Genomic DNA, 21847 nt, shown 5'->3' on the forward strand with positions numbered 1-21847 from the left:
AGGATAACAACAACAAAAATGGCTGTTGAATGGTTTTTTATATCTACAGTTACTGCCAGAAAAAATAAAAAGCAACAGAAAACCACCAGACAGCATTTTCTTAAAAATGATTATCATCATAGTGTGCCCTTAATACTGTAGCTTAGTGCCATTCACACACAAATGCAATCATATTCATTCGGCTTTTACTTGGCAAAATGGACCTCTTCAGCGTTGCATGTTGTGTAACGGGTGATTTTCTCACAAGAAAAAAAAATAATAATAATCTGCATCAGACTGAAAAATGTGGCTTTCAGAAAACAAGGCAACATTGAAACAAAGTAAACAGATTCAGATATTTTCAAGTAAACAGAGAAAAGTAAATCAAACACGATGAAGAGGACTCAGAAAAGGACTGAACGTGTTGTTCACATTTGCTTTAAGGGCATCATGTAAGGTCCCCAAACTGTGTAACATGTCCATCATGGCGGCAGCGTGTGGAGGTGGAATGTGCTTCCGAGCTTCCGCCAGGTCTCAGTGTTCATCAATCACTCCACATCTGCACATGCTAGACCTCGTAAAAAGTCTCCAGGATCACTAAAGCGTGATCAAAACACATTCCGCTTCAAGGATCGCAAGGCTTCAAATCTCTCAGAGGTTCCTGTCGGGAGCAATAAAACACATGGGCCAGTGACGGAACTGAAGACGGCACAATAAAACTGCCGGCTGATCATCACTGAGCCCCCATCAATAAGGAGCCAATTCTTTCAAACGCCATTAAATAACACAAAACAGAAACAGTTATTGTTGTGGACTCTTGGTGCCAACTTTAAAAAGGCTGAGTGCCTAACGCAGCTGAACACACTGTGGTGATGTGGCCTGGCAGAGCACACAAAAATACGGTTTCCCGTACATTTTCCATTGATACCAGCTGGCAGCTCAATCAGAGCTGAATCAGAACAGTGTGTAGTCACCTCCACCAGACACATCAGGGAGATTAACCTCGGCTTCCAACAATGTTCCACACCATCACTCACTTCTAGTGTTTCTCTTCTCGAGAGGCACAAACAAGAAAGAAGCTGTCCCCGCAACATAGTGTTTGGCCTGGTGTTCAAATGGGTCACATTTTCAGTAGCAGAGGCCTCGGCTGAACTCTTAAGGCAAGAAATTAGTGTGGTATACGAAAAGCTTATCTCAGTGCAGCTACATACTGTGTGTGCAATAAATTCATAGACACTTAAGACACGCAAATGAAGCGCTGACCTCATTGGAACTATGCAAATAAATACAGAGACTTGGTATGTTGAGGCACACTTAACACACAGCAGTCGGACAGCATAACAGTGATGTTGCAGGCTAATTTTAGACTAATTAAGAGGCGTTTTGTGCGACACAGTGTTTCTAAAAAAAAGGGAACGAAACATCCCGTCAAGACCAGCAAGGACATCAACACGAGAAGCCAGTGGTAGAGAGAATAATCTACTAGTCTTTGTCGCTTACATGCAAAATATATGCGACAGTTGCAGATGTTAAGAGTAGTAAGAGAAAAAAACAACACTGTATTTAGGTTTATATGCTACGTAAGAAGCAAAAGCCTGCAGGTGATAACTTAACCTCGCATTAAACCAAGAGACGACTTGTTTGGCTCTCCCCAAAGGTAAAAATAGATCCATTTGGACCTCTAAAATTCACACAATAATGTTTAATCTGCGCAAAACTGCAAAGGAATCCAAGAAGTCGCTGCTTTTGGCCAAGAAAAACAGTCGCCCATAAAACCTTACGTTGTTGATTACTCAAAAACATTAAGGGAGTGTGTGCGCAGACTCGTGTTACCATGGGACAGAATCAGGGTTGATTTTACTGTTTCCAGCATTTCTGCTAAGCTAAGCCATGCCTGGCTCTTGCCTTACATTCAGCATAAAAACAAGACAAGAAAGAATAAATGTGTTCCCTAAAAATCTGAACTACTCCTTTACAAAGTGTGTCTGCAGTATGAGCGACTCTGTGCTGGATTCTCAAGTGGACGAGACACTTTTGTTTCTGATCACACCGCCAGCCTCTTTGATCCAAACAGATTTTTATCTCGGAAGTCAAAACACATTTAGCTTAAGACTGCATTCTGCTCATATTTTGGTTCTGATGAAAAGATGCTGTGCGCTCTGTGTGCCAGATGAAAGGAATCTAAGTGCAAGACGGCAAATACAGGCCTACAAAATGCAAACACTCACATTATACGTTTGTTAACTAAAGCATTCAGAGCTTTATACACATCAAATGAATATTAGTCCACCTTCACAGATCTGTTAGTGAAAATCTATTATAAAGAGTGTGTTAGTGCTGCTTAACAAAAGATGTGGAAGAGTCGCAGAACCTAGCATGCCTTGTGCTTATTACAGGGATCAAAAAGCCAGAAATACAACAACCAAAAGTTTCTGACACGTATTTGGCAACTCGTCGACTCTTCAGCTTCACAAATTGTGGGGACTGAGCTCATTTCCTGGTCTCCTGTATCAAAACCCACACAGGCACTTTATCAGTTAAAAGAGAGGCATCTGGATCATACCGTAACATCTGGAAGACTTGTCTGAAGTCTATGGAAAGGGAATCGGGGAACTTCCAACTCTGACTTGCTATTGTGTAGTTATTGTGTAATATTCACAGTCAAAGAAAAAAAATGGTGATTTAAGAAACCTTCTCCTGTCAAGTAATGTGATTTAAATCAGATGTGAGTGAATTCCCCTTCAATAGACTGCAACAAAGTGGGTGAAATGTGTCAGAGAGAAGGCACTGAGACTTGGTTTCTTCCTCATGCTGCTCCTTCGGACGTGATGATCCGCAGGATTTCACTTCAGATCACCTCATACTTGGTTAACCTGGCTTCCACCAGACATTTCTCCTTGCATACTAGTAAAAACAAACAAAGAAGCCCCAGTTGTGCACGTGTCCAGTGAGGTTCAGCTCTACTGCTGACGGTGTATAATAGTGGGGGCAGAGGTGCGGTGTGACTGGGTGTTGCTGTGAGGTGGGGGACGGGGTGCGTGAGGTATAACAGTTGACTGGGGGGCTGAAAGGTCGCTGAGAGCTCGGGAAAGTCGACGTGACTCTGATTGTGCTGCAGGTGCAGGGTTGGCGAGGCGGTGAAGTCAGGTTTCAAAGTATTTGTAGATGGCTGTGACGTATGTCATGACACTTTGCCAGTCTGGCCTCTCCATGTGCACCATCTCATTGATGTCCTGCAGTCAAAGAAAGAGACAAAACATTTATTTTTTTAAACTAAAATGCAAGTAAAAATCATTTGATTTTGGTTTAGACAAAGAAATCACAAGCAACTGAAATTTTCCACGAGCTGACAAAACAAAACGAACTTGTGGCTGAAAATAGATAAACCTTGCTCCATACTGCCAGCTTAAACAGCTCCAAGTCTTTCTCTCAGTCAGATACAGCACAGCTGCTTCCTACGAGTGAAGCAGGTGTGCTGAAAGATTTTGTTGTGTTCAGACTGATTTCCCCTCATTTCTAAACTGCTTCTAAAACTAATTGAGACATGTTAGCACCGGGGTCCTATTTGCTAACGTGTCCCAGATGATCCAACCACGAGTGGTGGACATCACTAAAAACAGGTGTGAACGCACCGAGGGAGCGGTCCAGGACGCTTCTGTCCTCCATTTAAACTGTTAAGTTAACTACTAACAACCAGGATACCCAGACAATAAACAGGAGCTATGTTAGAACCAAATGTGAACCAACTCTAAAAGGTGATTCTACTTATTTCCTCCACTGTTAAGATACCACAAGAAGCGCTTCAGAGGAAGTCATAGAAGAAGAACAAAAACACTCTTCTCCACTTTAAAGCTGTGTTTTATGTGTTTGTAACATTCAAAATGATTTAGATGAGTCATGCTCTTTCTGTTTTTCAAACCCAGCCTTTGCGCGGGGCGAGAGCGGCGAGTATAAACGACTACCCGGCTCCTCATTTGCCACCGCTTCACAGCATAGCCACAGTACGCTCCACACAATGCTGTTACAGCTCCTACTTCAATCAGCTTGGAGTAATACAGCTGAACCACTGCAACAGCTGACAGTATTATCAGTGTTTTTAACAGACGCTTCTTTAGAGCACAGGTTCACTAGAATTTAAAAGCAGCTCTGAGGGTCTAAACAAAATCCAGCCGCACAGCTTGGGTTTGTAATGAGGGGAAACACAGGCAGATAACTGAAGTTTATGAGGTTGAAAACAGAACTATAAAAGCCTCACTATAACTACAAAACAAACCCCAGTTCATCTCTTGGTAATGATTAGCCTCAGCAGTACAATTTGCTGAAATTGACCTGCATTTTGAGTGAGTTTAAGTGAAAATAATGGAAAAAGCTATTTAAAGAGATTTTGGGTAATAGTTTGACTATAAAGCTCACCAAAGTGCATTTGATGCCGACGCTCTCAGCAGCCTGGAAAGCTAAGCTGAAGTTTCTCCTCTGAGGATAAAAAGCAAGAGTTTTAACAAGACTTTAAGACACATGGAATATGATGTGTAAATGTTGGTGGCTTTCGCTCTGAAGTCTCCTTGCCTTGTCTTGGCTGGTGAGCTCCTGGTAAGGGATGTGTGCAGGCAGGTAGGTGTGGAGCACAGCACAGAAGGCCAGCCCATCGTTCCAGCTGCTGCTGAAGTTGGTGATATCAATGTTCTGAAAGACACAGCGAGGATCCATTTCTACTTTGATTTAACTTCACAGAACATTTACAATCAGAGCAAAATCGATCAGAAACCAACTTCTGAGTCCGAAATAAGAGAATCCAACATTTTATCCTGTAGATGGATAGCACTACCAGCCACTGTGCAGCTTTCTACATTGCTTCAAACAATATTATGGTCACGATAAATTCTGCTGTCCTGGGAATGTTTAAAATGATTTGCCCACAGAGAGCAGCAACTCATTCTGATAAAGTGCTGGGATGTTATGTCAAGTATCAACATTACTCATCTATATCACATCTATCAACTTTTCCACCATCAACCATCGTCTGACCTTAAAAATGAAAGAGTTACGGCCTCCTGCAAACAACCGCTGAAGTTCTGTTTAACTAGATGCTCAATCATCTCCTCAATATCAGAACCCTGATCTTCCTCGTACGCAATGATTTACAGAGAGCTTAGTGTTGTTGTCAGATAGGTACTCACAGGATGTGCTAAATGTTGCACACTTCCCGGAGAGGACTTAACATGCCATAGTAACCAAAACCTTCAGCATGGAAAATGACTCCTGATGCTACTCTTTATTGTTATTTAAATCATTTTTATGTCAATTCGTAGACGTGTACTGTCTCTGCATGTTTACACAGCCATTCAGAAAAAAATGAGGGGAGGAGGCAGTGCTGTCAACACGTACAACCTACGGAGAGAGATGAGTCACAAATCCGTCATGCATCTGTAACCACAACATCACACCAGACTTCTCAGGATGTTTAGAACCACTTGTGGTTGGATGTGTCGAGCAAAAGCCAATCTAACTTATTTGCATTGAATATTTGACCTTTGTCTGTGTCGCAGCTTTCACTGCTGGTGGTTGAGTAAACCCTTCCCTTATGTGGCTCATATAACATGTCAGTGCATAAGGAAACGGCGCCGCCTGTAACCCACTTTTAATGCTTCTCATTTTAGCTCGGACTGTTCGGTCCTCCTGAACAACAGCAGAGCTGTTTTGTGGTACAGCCAATTCAAACCGACTGCTGGTTGTTTTCATTAATACCGTTTGACTGGAACCACAAAACACATGATAGTGGGTGGGTTTTTACATCAACACGGAAGTAAAGGAACACTGACTGCACCATTAAAACTAGATGATCCATTTTTCTGTTGTTTTATTTCTGTAAAATACAAAACCAAAACCTGTCCAACTCTGAAACTGCCACTTATTAACAACAGTAACCACACTTCACTAAATCAGAGCCCAGAGGGGTTTTATCTGAATAGGATCAATCAATTTAGGATCTGAAGTTTCCAGTTATTCACAGCCAGTTATTCACAGCCAGCCCTGACTAATGACAAAAATAGCTACAGTCAGTTTAACCTGTTTTCTTATTATTAACTCATCTTTTGTCATATCGCAGCTGAGTTTCTCAGTCTGGGAATCAGATAACTCTGAAAACTGGTGTCATTATTTGCTCTGGCAGGTTTCTATTGAGCTGTGGGTGTTAGTTGATCCTCTTGCATCCAGAGGCATCTTAATCGGAGTCCAATGATATCGACCTTTGGATTTGGATTTGAACATTAAGTAGCCAACGCAATCATAGATTTCAAACCCATAGCAAATATTTAATAGTAATAGTAATACTAATGAAAGCTGCAGACTGTGCTGTCGCTCTACAAAGGCTGTTTTATGCCTTCTGGTAAAAAGTGGGGATTATCAACCAAATGAATGCCTTCTAAAAGCCTTCCTTTACCATTGTTAACTTAGCAGCTTTGTGCAGTGGCTACTTCCTTAGATTTTCTGCAGCAGAACAAGATAATCAACCTTCCTTGTCACAACACAGTGCCAAATTCAAGCAGAGATAGATGGCAATAATTTACTGGCTAAACATACAGATATTTTGCCATGTTCAAAGTCTATTTTGCACATCTTTTTGTCAACTTTCCATCTGAAAATCTGTGGAGTTTGTCTTTAATTATCATTTTCTGCTCAAGCCAAATGAAACGCTTCACAGTGACACTTCTGATCAAGCGCACCTGATAGCCCTCCGTCTTCTTTTGGCACCATTTCAGCAAAGCATTTCTTTTGGAGCCTCCATACTCCCTGGCCAGCGCTGACAGAGGATCCTTTCTCTCCTCTCTGTTACAGAAAACACAGAACAGACGTGTATGCAAGCATCTTTTAAAAGAGTAAAAGATTTACAACAAATAAACAGTCACATGTTCTAATATATTGTTGGGAAGAGCTTATCCAGTGTCACAGCATTTCTTTCAGCCCAGAGTTGCATTCATTTCACACCAAAATCCTCCACTGATGATGGGAGAGTCAGACCAATGGGTGAAGTCCTCTCAAGCACATCCTCAAGATTGGCCTGATGTCTCATGAATCACTCTTTCACAGTTTCAGTGAATCCTGGCACTGTCATCTTGGAATGACCTAAAGCAACACCCCAGTTCATAATACTGCCCTCACAGGCTTAAATGGTAGGTACTATTCATGACAGGTGCAGCTCTTCTTACCCTGATGCATCCCATCACTCTTTAACAAGGTAAACCTGGACCCATCAGATGACAAGCCCTTTTTCCATTTCTCCAGAGTGCGATGTTTATGCTCCTTAGCCTTATCGATGAGTGCTTTTCTTATGGCTACACAGCTGTTAGTCCCAATATCTTGAGTTCTTATCACACAGTATGTGTGAAAATGCTCTTACTTTCACTAATAAACATTGCTTAAGTCATTTAAGTGTTTTCTTTCGATGACAGTTTACCATAATCCTTTGAGGGTTTTAATCATAGACTGGACGGTAGTTTTATTACAATTTTGTTGTTATTTGTTTGTTTGATGTGGACCAATAATTTGACCCTTCTAAACTACCATGTTACAAAACGAGTAACATGGTAGTTTCCCAACCACAGGATGTGTCCTCCAGCAGGGTTGTTTAAGGAATCAGAAGCTCCTCGTTACATAAATAAGGGTTAAATAACTTAATCCCAGCAGCACTGTTCCAATGAAAGGCTCCGACTTATCTGCTTAGTTAGATAAAGGTGTTGACTTGCTTTTTGGCCAGACGGTGTATGTCACAAAGACAGTAATGAGGTCATTTAATGTTTTTAGTCAGCCAGGAAAAGCTGCAGTGACTCAGGCTGCATGTTTTTCCAATTAGATTAAAAACTTCTGCAGAATGAGAAGGCGATGTTATACAGAAGACAGACAGATTAAAACCAGGATAAGGTGTCCTTACGAAGCAGCAATTAGCATCACAAAGAGGTGAATAAATGCATGGACATGCAGTACCTGAGGCGACTACGTGTTGTGGGGGTGATGGAGGCAGTGGGGGAGGAGGAGGACAGAGAGTGTGGTGAGGAGGCTGCACTCATCGCCATCAGGGAGGATGAGGAGGCCCCATCTGAAGCCGACATGTCCCTCTTGATCTCCTCACTGCTCCTGCGTGACACTGCTGATGACAGGGGGCCATAACAGCCTTAATATTTTTGAAACAAACTGCTGGATAACAAATGTATGCTCGTTTTGAAACATAACTAGCATTTCTAACCTGAAATTGCCTTAGAGGTGTCCATGTTGGAGACCCTCTGGAGGACAGGCGTTGGTCGGCTCGCCGAGGCTCCCCTGAGAAGGTGCTCGCCTGTGGATACGTCACAATATTTACATCACATTACTGTAAGAGTGATTCTATGACTGACTTCCTCTGGAATTAAATGTAACAGGGGTCATTAGACAGCCACATTCCAGTTCCTCTAAGCTCTGGGAATACCGTTGCACAAGGCCAATTCACTCACTGAGAAAACAATAAGTCACAGAAAAGTAAACGGAACATTGGAGAATATGGCCAAGATTGCACGTTCGCATGATGCACTTGAACTCATTACTGAGAATCAACGGAGGGAACTGAGCCCTCATTATCTCCCTCTTATCATCCACTAAACATACAGGAAACATGCTACATCCCAACTCCGGCAGCTGGGAAAAAAGACCCTTTATGTCATGAGAGAGGGAACGGTCCAAACCTGGACATGTTTACGTTCTGTGTGTGACCCACATCGAACAGGACACCTACATTTCTACCAGTTTCACATAAAAATGACTACTTATACGGGATATGGAGTGTATTTACCTGGCATGGTAATATCTGTGTAGTTTGGCCTCTTATCAGTCAAGGATGAGAGAGGCTTGGCTGCTGACATAGATCCAGATATGGAGTGTCTCTGAATCAAAAGCAAAAGCAAAAAAGTACTTTAACAATATAGTTTAATTATAATCAAAGACAGCTACTGTTTTACAAGGCAGACAGGGGGGATTTATTTTCTTTTTGGCACATCTAAGAGGCTGGACTTGACTGTGGCAGTGCAAATGCTACTGGAGAATAAAATAAAATGCATAAAGACTTAAAGCGGTTTTAGATTTACAGATTAGGCTCTCAGTTAAAAAATATATAGCATTTGTCACTATCACATTTCGCTTTTTTGAAGTGAAGCCAAAGACTATTTTACAAATTGCAGACAGAAGGCTGACAGCTTTTAACAAATATGTACATAACCAAATGAAAAAAATCTAGGAAAGTATATTTGTATCTTTTTAAAAACTGCTGTGCTGCCTTTGTGAATGTTTTGGTATATAAAAGAAGTAAGAAGTGTAAGTTGTGTCATTCAAACTGCAAATTAAGCAGAATGGAATCTAAACCCTGACAAACCGTACAAAGCCCTTTTTCCTGCACCTGTATGGGTGAAACAGCAGCTGCTGGGGGCGTCTTCATGGGACTCGGGCTGAGGGGGGTTCGGGGTAATGGGGAAGCTGAGGCCGTTGGAGCCACAGAGGCACCATTGGAAGGTGGACCTACATCAACAAGGAGAATGTGACAATTTCTGAAAGTAAAAAGAAACAAATCTGCCAAAAGAACAGGTTTCAATTATATTTACACCAAGGGACAATAAATAACAAAACAATTATGCATTGTAATTGAAAAGACAATTTATAAAATAAAGAAAGTGGGGGCATCTTATGATCATGGGCTACCTTGTGAGGCACTATCAAAGCTCTTGATGAGTGTTTTCACTGTGGGTGAGGGCTCTGAGGAGGTGGAGGATCGCCTGCTGAGACCCATGCCCTGTCTAAGAGCCGCCAGGTCTCTCTCCACTGCATTCATGTAGTTGTACACTCGGCCTCTTTCCTCGTCCTGCCTGGAAAATATGTACACTCTACTCAGTATGAACTCCAGCGTAGTCAACTTTTATGCAACTGACCTAAAAAAAAAACCATGACTATGAGATTCTCAAAAGCCAAATTATCACGAACATCTAGAATTGCAGCCAGATAAACAAATAAACCGTTCCCTCGTTTTGTTTTAAGGCCGAGGATGTGTTTGACTGCTGGAGCTCTTCCAGACGTCCGTCTGTGGGCCTTACTTGCGGCTCTTGACCTCGTCCAGCTCTTTGCTTAGCTTCTCGTTCTTCTCCTGGGCTTCCTGCAGCCGGCGCCGCAGGTCTCCTATCTCTTCCTGCGCTTCCGACTTGATGTCATTAGCGATAACAACAGCTGTCTGCAGATCAGCCTGGAACTGACGCCACTCCATTGACTCCTCCTGCACAAAGACAACAGCGAGGAGCTGATTATTTTGCACCACAATTAGGACGGCAATATACCAATGGAGATCTAAGATTCTTGTGATTCGACAAATCATTTTACAATACACCGACCACAGCTGGTAGCTTACCTATAAGGCCTAATTGGTAATCCACCGGTAGATCTCTCCCCCCCCCCCCCCATTTTTCATGTAGTTCAGCAAAATTGCTTTTGCGTCATTTAAAATGAGATCTGTCCAGCATTCTTGATACGTGATTTCCATAAAGGTCCAGTCTTCTTAGCTTTTGGAGGCAATAAAATCACATTATGTAATGATCGTGGATTACAAATAACACCACTTTGTCCTGTAAAGTGGGATTTGTGTTCACCTGATGAATATAAATGAAATATTCTCGCTCCTTTTTACCATTTGTGATTGCTCCAGCCACACATTTAGTTGTTTATTTCAACCTTATGATGTTGGTATGGAGTGCAAACATAGCAACACTGAAGGATTACAAGTGCATTTGTTCTGATATTGATTTTTGTTTCTTTGTCTGAAGTTACTGTGGTGGGGTGTTTTTCCTTCCTGGTGGGGCAAAAGGCAAACGACTGAGGGCTTTTAAATCTTGGAGCAAGGTCAGAAGTTTGTATTTTTGTAGTAATCTTGCACTTTGGGGTAAATAAAACCCCATTTTTGAACATCTTTGCTTGTGTTCTCATTGCGTGCTTGGTCCCTAATGACCATGTTTTGGTCTCTAAAAGCTGTGCAGGGAAACATCCATCCCTTCAGCTGCCAAACAGCCAGTGGAACTTTGTCTTCAGCTCTAAATGTTTTCAGTAGGACAGTGTGACGAAAACCCCAGACAGCTGAAAGGAACTGCAGATTTTTGGATACAACACTAAAAGAGGATCTGCAAGGAATTCATAACACTGGTTTTAACTCCAGTGATGGAAAATATAACAAGAACTGTCCTGAAATATCGCAGTTTACTGAATAGTTTCTTTCTCACTCAACATGCAAAAGAAAAGGGATTTTATGATACCTGACTTTTAGAAGGAGTTAGAAAAAAATATAGCTGTGAGATTATAAAACAACTATCAACCCCCCACACACCACACTGTGGTACTTTACTTCTAATATATTCTATATTTTACATTTACCAGCACAGAAAAAGAACTAGATTATGAAATCAGGACATTCTGAATCACTCTAACCATCGTCCTCCACGTCCTGTTTGGAGCTGGTGACAAGCTATCAGCCACTCATCTGTGATAAAGTGACAGTGTGGCACGCATATGTCATGAGTTGAGGGCTGGAACGAGTCCCTTCTTGTTACCGTGCAAAATCTAAAGTATTAGTACTACATGCTCTCCTCAATAATTCCACGGCTCCAGAGGGTGAATCACTGTGTCGATAAAATATATTCGAGCTGGGAGCAAAAGGCTCAGGCTCTAAGGCTCAATAAACTATGTTACTTTTCGAGTTGGGATTAAGCTTTAATGTCGCTTGCTCGAAAGTGTTCTGGTTAGCAGTGACTGCAGTCTGGTTTTCCTCCTTTTGCATTATGCCAACATCAACAGAAAATCCACTTTTGACTTTTGTGGTTCAATTCAGAATCTCACTCATTCATTCAAACCTTTATTTAACCAGGAATAAAAACTCTGGACATTAAAAATCTCATTTTCCAAGAGGGGCCTGACCAAGATAGGCAGCAGTTCAGGTCAGCGAACAATACGCACACATACACATACAAGTAGAAATCTTAAAACCAAAACCTCTGAATATTCAATCATCACAGGCCAGACATATCTGCCCATTGTTTTAAAATGAGCTTAAATCAATACAAAGAGACATCCACATCCCAGATGCATCTAAAATCTGATTACTCTCCCAACCTCTAACAATTAGAGCGAGCCTTACCCCAGTTTGTGGGTTCTGCATAGCCTGGTTGCTTTTGAGCCACACGTAGCTCAATTTATTTTGTAATTACACGCTCACCTCACCTCTCACTGCTTGCTGAAGTTGACAATGAGGCTTCAGGGATTTTTCTTAACATGCTATAATGCCTTTACTTTGAGCTGCAACTTACCCTCAGTCTGCGGTTAAGAATCTTAATCTCTCTTTCCATGTCATGCTTCTGGTCCTGCAGCTTTTTCACTGAGTCTGAAATAGGAAAGAAATGCATGTTAGTGGCATTATATCCAAACGGCAACAGAAGAGGCAGAAACAATACCACAAGCTTTCTCAAAAGACATCAGTTTTGGTTTCTCACAATGATCTCTGAATGAGGACTGACTGCTGGAGGAGACATGCGTAAATCTATTACTTAACATTTGGAGATTACCACAACTTTGCACTCGCGTTACACGTCGTGTTTCCAGCTCACTTACTCTCGAGGTCTGAGATAATAAGGTTGTCGTGGAGTTTGAGAGCTCGGTGCTGCTCCACTTCATCTTCCAACTCAAAGATGGTCTCCTTCATGTCGGCGATCTCCGTCTCTTTCTCTTGAAGCTCCACGCGCTGCTTCTCCAGAGTACGCTTCTGCTCAGCCATCTGCTGCTGAACCTGCTCCTGGAAGTCTCTGTACTCCCTGTCCAGCTGCAACACGGGGTGAAAAGAATCCTCCATGAAGTATCAAAAAGCTATAACGATGCATAGGTGACCAACAGGGACCAAAGCTTGTGAAGGGTCTTTATTTTTCTTTATTATAAGTCATTGTGTAACTAAGCTTGACTTCTGCGCTCTTATGTCTACTTATATATTTGTGGGGTCTAAATAAAGAACCCTTAACATCCTTTAGACATTGGAAAACTGAGATACTTCATGTGTGACGCAGTCTTTTTAGTGACCCAGAAACTTAAAGACTTAATTAGGGTCAAACCTCTCATTTTAGCTTCTCATTACTTGAGGAAATTGATGTCCCACACACAGTCTTTAATTTGACTCTGAAGTTGTCTTTGAGGCTTCAAGCGTTCACTAACCTTGCTGAAAGCCTCCTGCAGCCGGTTGAGTTCACTGTGCGCTTGTTCGAGCTGCTCCTGTACCTTTGCAGCCTTGGCTTCAGCCTCCTCCTTCGCCAGCCGTACCCCCTCCAGAAGCTGGCAGATGTCATTTTTGTCCCCTGCGGTGTGAAGAGAGTACAGCTCTGCCACCCTCTGCCGCTCTTGGTCCAGCTGGGCTCTGCAGCGGCTCAGCTCTGCCTGGTCGCTGCTCACCGCGGCCTTGTACTCCTCCAACGTGGCAGCCATGGACGCTCGATCCTGCCTCTCTGACTCCACGATGCGCTCCATCTGGTGGTTCCTCTCCTTTAGAGCTCCGATCATCTCCTGGGCCTCAGCATTGTCCTGTTCAGCCATCTTCAGAGTGTTGGATAGGTGCTGTTGAACTCCCAGCAGCTGCTCTCGCTCAAAGCGGGCGTTATCAGCCAAGTCTGCGTAGCGCTGCTCCAGCTCCATGTAGCGACCACTCTTTATGTCTTCCTCTAGCACGTAGGCTATGTGATGCTCATCCAGCAGCGAGCGCAGGTATTCGATCTGTCGACCATACAACTCCAGCTTGTCACTTTGTTGGCACAAGGAGTCCATGAGGATGACCTTCTCCTCGCCGAGCCGCTCGTTCTCCCCATTCAGCTCCTGGGTGATTTGCTGCAGGTCAGCCAGCTCTTGTAGCGTGGCCTGAAGCTCCTCCGCAGTGCTGTGCTGGTTCTCCTCCATCTGATGGATGCGTTCGGTCAGACAAGCAACTGACACCTCGCTGGCATTCCCACTGCTCCCCCTCCTCGAGCGCTCCGTGCTCGGAGCACACTCAGACTCAGAAGATGAGGAAGCTCCAGAAGGGGCATCCAGAGCGTCATCACTGGAGGTGACTGCCTGGTAGACCTCACTGGATTCACTGTCGAGGTTGTCCACTGAGCCTCCATGCTGGTGTCCTGTGAGCAGATCTTCTAATGAGCCTGGGGCAGAGCCTTCCACCGATGAGGTCAGCGTACCTGTGCAGCCGCCATCACTGTGTGCACTGCTGGTCGCCAGGTCTGGACTCAGGGACGGGTAGTTGAACAGCTTGTCAGAACCATCCAGTCTCTGCTCAAGGGAGAAGCCCAGAGCGTTGAGCCGGTCTTTTAACATGCGGTTCTCGCTCTTGAGCAGGTTGAGCTCTACTCTGATGGCCTGGTTCTGCTCTTGTAAAAGAATAAGAGTGGACTCCACATCAGCTGCTGTGATGGCTGAAACCTGGGGCTTCTCCTCCTCCCCAGCTTCTTCCTGTAGTGACTCTTCTTCGCCCCCCAGGCCAAGCTGGGCCCTCATGTCCCTCAGCTCACTGCGGAGGTGGAGGATCTCCACATCTTTGCTCTTAGCCAAACCTAATAAGTCCTTTACTTTGGCTTCTAGAGCCACTTTATCACTGATCTGGCCATCTGATTTAGACTTGCTCATACGGCCTTCTGACTCTGTTGGGATCTGGTTTCGAGAGCGCTTTCCTGAGGCCACATCCCCCGCCGCTGTCCCTGATACCAGCTGCTTTTTAGCAGCTGCCGTCCTGGAAGTTCGAAGACGATCTCTTGTACTCGGCTCCTTGGAAGTCGTTGATGTTGCCCGCTTTGATAAACTACCTATAAGGACAGAAAAGCCAGTTCCTAAGAATTCAAATTACAAAAGACTAAAGGCTGATTTGCATCAATGAGCTTTCAGATACCTGATGTTGTCTTTGGCTTAGAATCAAGGCTGCTCGCACTAGTTCCAACAGAGGCAGTCTTCTTGGTCTTAGTGACTGTACTACTTGATGCTGGATTCCCTCCGGCCATAGCTGCTAAAAGATCATCATTGCTTTTCACCTGAATGAACAAAAAATAAATAAATAAATAATTAAAAAAAAAAAAAAAAAGAAAATCAGGTTATTCACACACACAAACAAAGAGATCAAATCAAATTTAAGCCTCTCAGCTGCTAAACGGCCCCTCGCAGGACGAGTTTTACCTTAGGCAGAGAGGCAGTGGTGATGCTTTTGGCTGCAGACTTCCCGGTGCCAGCGGCGGCCGCAGACTCCGACTTCCCTCGGTCTCCGCTGACCTTACTCACCGCTGGCCGGACCGACTTCTTCATACTGAGCTCTCTGACGCTGACACATTTACAGCTCACTCTGTAGACAAAGGAAGGAGGGAGAAGAAAGGTAATGCATGTCAGTGTGCAGAATGATGCCTCCAGTTTTCCATGAAAGACGAATTCTTTCCACAGAGGCTATTCCCTCGGCACCAGAAAACACCAAGTCCAGATCAAGTAGTTGAGCAATAAAACCTCTCTGCCTCGGAGATTCAAGGTTAAGTCTAGGAGGTGAGGGCTACTTCTGCATTTTCTCCTGAATCCTTCACGTACAGCACATGTTGAAAAAATGCTGCTTGTTCATATTGAGGAAAATCAAAGTTTGGGGGCACGTTTCACAGCTGTGGAAAACCTCCCCAGATACGGGTCTGCATGATAAACACCGAGTTCAACTCTTCTCTGGGCCAAAAATACCTCCACTAGATGGCTCTTGTGTGTTTCTGATAGTTGACCCAAGTCAAACTTACATGAGCCTGTCAGCTGCAACAACGAAGGCACTGATAAGGACTGTGTGGGTGGTTGTAGCTTTCCAGTCCAGTTTTCAAAACAAAGAAAGATGATGAAGAAAGAAAGCATCTTTCTTGCAACAACGATCTGCAGAACCAAATAAGGTAAACTTGACTCCTTCGCTTGTAAAACACTGAAAATGTCAAAACAGGTTTAGTGAGGCAGAAAATGTGTTGTTACTGAGCACTGCTTTTCATCTGATACTGCCAAGAGATGAGTTAGTGCAATGCTTGTGCAAGCTGCACTCATACCAGCTCACAATAATCATTGCTTTATGTCAAACAACTTGACAATCCAGAGAGATTCCTCATAACAATTTAAACCTGGCAAATTCTTCAACACACTTGGTTGGGCTGCAATTCAGAATCTGTACAAATAAATATCCCTCAAACACATGACAGCTGGAGTTGTGGTTTACCAATACACTGAGCTAGTTGGCCAGTGATAAAGCTGTTAATGGTTGTGACCATTTAAAAAAAAATTTGATTTGGGACTAATTTGGAGTTCTCTTAAGAGGGTTAAGGGAGCTGAAGGGATTTATTGTACACAGAAAGCCCAACGACAGTCTACGTCTGCGTCAGTGTTTAGATATGAACATAAATATCATAAAGCACGATCAGTAAATCAGACTTTAAATAGAACACAGAGGACGACCAACAGACTTCATCACGACTACAAATGTTTAGATATTCAGCTGATATAGAAATAAAAAGGGCAGATAAACAGCAGATACATGCCCAGTTATCTCCAGTAAATCTCTGTTTGAATCTTGGCTACATCAACATACAAAACAGAGATGAATCAACATTTTTTGTCACATTTCTGTTGTATATTCCCCCCAAAATCCTAAATCACCTGCTAATAAACTAGAACTGTGCCAATAAATATCTTATTAATGAAATTCAAAGGTGTTTCCTTGACATAGAAGTTACATTAAATTAGTCCTCCTGCTCAAATCTTCCACTTTTGAGTGAACCTGTGATCCAGATGCAGGGAGGTGTTTAGCTGCAACATATACCTGTAAACGGGGCTGTTAAGAGTCCAAATGGACTGACTGAATACTGTCAAAAGTATCTTAAAAGCCATAACATACATGTGTCATACTCTGTGTCATTGTTTGTTCAACAAAACTGGGCCAAAATGCAGAAATACCCTGTGATGAACCAAGTCCACCCTCACTGCCTTCATAGGAAGTAAGAGGATAAGAATCAGCGAAGTGATGCCAATTAAAGAAAAATCTGATTAACTGATCATCAGTAAGTCTGAGCATCTCTATAAAAGCAGGAGTTTCAGTTCAAGTTGTCAGTTTGCTGCTCTGGAGCATTCAGGTGTGCGTTAACACAATGCCAAGGAGGAAAGACATCAATGATCTTAGAGAAGCAATTGCTGCTGCCCGTCAATCAGCGAAGGGTTATACGGCCATTTCCAAACTATTTGGAGTCCATCATTCTACAGAGAGAAATATTATTCACAAGTGGAAAACATTCAAGACAGCTGTCAATCTTCGCAGGAGTTGACGTCCCAGCAAGTTCACCCCAAGGTCAAAAACCCTAGAGCTACATCTCAGACTCTACAGGCCTCAGTTAGCATGTTAAAGGTGAAAGTTCATGACAGTACAATTACAAAAAGACTGAACAAGTAAGGCTTGTTTGGAAGGGCTGCAGGAGAAAGCCTCTTCTCTCTAAAAAGAACATGGCAGCACAGCTTAGGTTTGTAAAGTTACATCTGAACAAACCACAAGACTTCTGGAACAATGTCCTTTGGACAGACCAGACCAAAGTGGAGATGTTTGGTCACAATGCACAGCAGCACGTTTGGAGGAAACCAAACACAGCATATCAGCACAAACACCTCATACCAGCTGTCAAGCACGGAGGTGGAGGGCTGATGATTTGGGCTTGTTCTGCAGCCACAGAACCTGGGCACCTTGCAGTCATTGAGTCCACCATGAACTCCTCTGGATACCAAAGTATTCTAGAGTCAAATGTGAGGCCATCTGTCCGACAGCTAAAGCTTGACTGAAACTGGGTCATCAACAGGATGATCCCAAACACAGCAGCAAATCTACAACAGAATGTGTGAAAAGAAAAGAATCAACGTGTTACAATGGTCCAGTCAAAGTCCAGAACTCAACCTGACTGAAACGCTGTGGTGGGACCTTATGAGAGCTTTGCATAAACCAGTGCTGCAAACATCAATGAACTGAAGCAATGCTGGAAAGAACTGGTATCTTAAAGACCTGGTAAGGATTTGATGATTTCTTTGACCGTACTTCCACTATCAACGACTTTGGAATGGGTTAGTTTTAAAAGCATTTGTACAAATGGCAAAATCAGAAAGCATTAAACTGCTGGGTAGTGAGAGACGTGGTGATGATAACGAGTTTTAGTCGAGAGAGCCAGAGGAAGAACTCCAACCACCCTGAGAGAAGGAGTCATGTGCACCGTAAAGGTCCGGGACTGTTTTTCTTATAGTGGTGTCGGTTCACCGTATTGATGGGATCTTGAGCTCTTTAATGTACCGAGGAATTTCAGATACAGGCTTAAAAGAAATCAGCTGAAAAGGACAAGAAGCCACTCTTTCAGCAGGATAATGATCCCAGCATACCAGAACATTTTTGCTCTGGAGAGCATCAAAGCTCTCCCTGAGCACATACCTCGATCGTATAGAGCACCTATGGGATGCCACTGACAAACATAAGCTGGCCTGTTGATCATCTACTGCAGATAGAGTGAAACTTCTTCTGGCAAGAAAGAGGAGAAGAAACTGGTCATCTTTGCATTAAAACATCTTTGAATGCAATGAAACTAATTCTGTTTCAAGATGAGTTTTAGAGTCTAAATATTTCATCTTGAGGTCAAAGTATGAATAAGTTATTAAAACACTTGGTTGCTTTCAATCTGACAGAATCACATGCTCTAAGCCGTCTTCTTCATACTGTAACAGCCCGTTTCTTATGACACTACTGACACCACCACTAATCACTGGGCTTGTTTGTCTTTTCACTGCCTCATCTGTCTTTGTACATCAAATGCACTGCTTGTGTTTCTATTACATTTCTATACGCATGCAATTATCCCGAAACACATTGTGCAGGGCGTTTTCTCTAAGTACTGACATGTGCACTCAACAACTAGCCAGTTTTCTGAATAGCTGAATCTGTGTCAAAGCAGATGTCTGAAATGGAGAGCTGCTAGCTGGAGCGCAGCCCTTTTCACAGGGTCTGAATAGACATGGGACCATTAGAGCAACTATATGGGGCAGAGTCAGCAGCCTTTTCTTCAACTCTCCCACTCTGCAAAACAGTGTGTTCTAATCACATACACTGTCGACAAAAAAGTCTGTTTGAACACCAATAAGAACATATTCATTTACATTTAAACCATACAGGCTGTACGTCACTCTCACAGGGTTCAGTTAGTGAAAAAGCAGCTCTTTACCTCTCACCACAGCAGTTTACATGAGCATCTGTGATTAATTACAGTCACAAACAAGACTTTTGGCTGTCTTCTGGTGACTCCAGATTACTGTTTATGGCATTTAGATGATCAGATTTTTAAGTAAAGCTGTAGTTTTGATGACAGCAGCCAAACGCAATCACTCAAACCAGCAAAAATCTCTCCCTAAATAAAGTTGTCTGCTTAAGAATTAGGATAATTATCCCAAATCTTAAATATAACAGAGCCAAAAAGGTCAAATTTACAAGTCAAACCAAATTCTTTATATGTGCAGTTCACAACAATACAATGTAACCTTTCAACTGTGTAATTCAAGGAGCACAGAGCCAGAGGACAGACGTTTGAACTTATTCAAATCGAACCTACAGTACTTGATCCCAGTAGTACTGAATGCAATGAATCTGATTCAAGGCTCACGAAGGAGACAAGGAAGCACAGTCCTCCTTTACAGACGGCTGAACAAAAACATGGGACAGAGGGAAAAAGACAAAGAATAAACAGCTAGGGTAGAGAAGGCAGCGGGGGTAGTCGTGGTCTTTTAATACCCCTTCCCTGCACCCCTGCCTTATTCATGCTTTTACCACAGGGAGGCCAGTCCTTGCCATAACATTAGCTTCCTGTGGTGGCGTCTCCCACGAAAAGAAAATAAAATTCAAAGGGGTTGACTCTGCAAGGGTGACTATGCAAGGACAAGAAGGCACCAGTGTGCCTCAGACAGAGCCGGCTGTGTCAAACCCTGAATTCAATTTACAAAAATATGCCTTGCTATTAATATTTTAGACTGGAATGCAACGTATCAAATGCATTACATTTATAAATTAAAGATGACCAAACAAAGCCCCCTTTCATTAAAATGACCTGGCACTGATTATTAGAACCCTCAATAGGATCTGTAAGAATATATTTCCTTCATAATGGAAAATCCCACTTGAGGAGCCAAGTTTCTAAGATAAGAGGGGTTTTCTGCTAAACACTTTCCAGATAGGAAACTAATGGTCAGGCAGAGCCAAAAAGGAGCAGCTCTTCAGTCCCATCTCCTAGAAGCTCATTTAAAACGTGAGCTGTGAGTGTGAAATATTGCCTTTTCCAATATATTCAAGGAAAACTTGAGACTTTGCCAGAGGAGGAGTGTGTAAGGTACACACAGATGCTCTGAAGTAGTATGGCCTTCTGGGGGGTTGGCAAGTATAAGACACTAAAAATATGCAGAACACAGTTGACTCTTCTCAGGTAGGTGGTAAATGTACATTGTTCTGGACAACACCTACATCAGCAGCCCCACAAATGTTGGCCACAAAGCACCGTTTCATTAAAATATACAATTAACCAACACGTTTGTTTTACGTGAAGGCAGCTGGCCCACTCCATAGACGATCCTTAGCGACATGTGAGTAAGCAAAAGCCCAAAATTAAGGAGATAACCACGCAAGCTAGTTAGCTTTGCAGTCAGGCACGCGGGGAATTTCAACAATTTAACTTCCCGTTTGGCTAATCACTTTCAAAACAAAAGCATGAAGAGAGACACGTAAGCACGCCCATTGAAACTATAAAATTACGTTAAAAATCAAGAGAGAACGAGCCAATTCCAACCTATAGCCAAACTGAGTAATAAGAAAGAGTGACACAGTACTGCAGGTACTGGAAGAGGCAAATATTTATAACGAGTGAAATATTTTATGTAAATTATGTAAAAAGCCGAACGTTAACGTTATTAATTTTGCCGAATTGTATCACAGAATAAATTTAAAACCTATAACAAATCGAGAGTAAGTCAACAATAAGTGCAGTTTAAAGACAGACGGAGTTAATAATAAGACTGAAATCTTGAATCTTAAAGCTACGTGACATCGACTCCAATGGCTTATTTTGAAATTAATCAAATGAAGCTTTAAAGCGAATCTGCTAACTTCACAGCTGAACTAAGAGCTTCTCTGCTGGTTAAATCAATATTCTCATTCGGTTTAACGAAGGCAAAATTAAGAGAGCGAGTTATTTTGTACAAGTGTGTGACTTTGGAAAGATTTATTTACCCCAGCTGTCTTAAAGCTAAGCGGAGGTTCAGGTAGCTAATGCTATCATTATGCTAACAACGTTAGCATAGCCGGCAAAACGACAACGCTCTGTCAGTTAACTGTTAAAATAAAGAATCATACCTAAGGGGCTCCTAATTCCTCCAACTTGTCAAACTGAGAAAAGCCCAAAGAGCATCCATTTTTGGCCGCGAAGAGGTTGCTAATCCCACAACTTCTGAGGGCAGCATCGGTTTCGGATGTCAGCTTCTTTCTGTTGGCAGCAACCAGATGATCCACTGCCCCCTCCTCTGGTTGCATTACCTCAGCATCACACTCTCCTCAGGAGGGATACTTTACTGCTGCCGAGATGTTTGTATATGCAATTGGTTTATTTACTGTTGTCTCAAAAGTGTTGTTGGACTTTTGGCCCAAAAGTTTAAAGAGTTTATCACACACCTTTGGGCAGATAACCGTTTGTACTCGCTGATTAGTGTTAAACCCCTTTCTTGGTTTAAATAGATCTATCCC

The 21847-nt window shown here is 42.7% G+C and overlaps 1 protein-coding gene across 4 annotated transcripts; it reads right to left on the bottom strand.

Annotated features, from left to right (window-relative positions):
- Positions 1-19: 19 nt before the first annotated feature.
- On the bottom strand, positions 20-21620 carry specc1la (sperm antigen with calponin homology and coiled-coil domains 1-like a). 4 transcript variants are annotated; one of them, XM_072388532.1, is made up of 16 exons: positions 21461-21620; positions 15220-15382; positions 14939-15077; positions 13228-14855; positions 12637-12844; positions 12336-12409; positions 10086-10261; positions 9697-9860; positions 9398-9516; positions 8798-8888; positions 8219-8308; positions 7960-8119; positions 6702-6804; positions 4546-4662; positions 4393-4452; positions 20-3212 (listed from the first exon to the last, which is right to left on the bottom strand). In XM_072388532.1, the coding sequence occupies exons 2-16, from the start codon at positions 15343-15345 to the stop codon at positions 3123-3125; spliced, it is 3345 nt and encodes a 1114-aa protein (XP_072244633.1). In that variant the 5' UTR covers positions 15346-15382; positions 21461-21620; the 3' UTR covers positions 20-3122. The 4 variants fall into 4 exon arrangements, with proteins under 4 accessions (XP_072244633.1, XP_072244632.1, XP_072244631.1 ...); XM_072388531.1 differs by having other exon boundaries at positions 7960-8146; XM_072388530.1 differs by having other exon boundaries at positions 9398-9567.
- Positions 21621-21847: the final 227 nt, after the last annotated feature.

Source organism: Leuresthes tenuis, unplaced genomic scaffold (genome assembly GCF_036924035.1).
Source record: "Leuresthes tenuis unplaced genomic scaffold, fLeuTen1.0.hap1 SCAF_6, whole genome shotgun sequence".
In the NCBI taxonomy this organism is placed as follows: domain Eukaryota; kingdom Metazoa; phylum Chordata; class Actinopteri; order Atheriniformes; family Atherinopsidae; genus Leuresthes; species Leuresthes tenuis.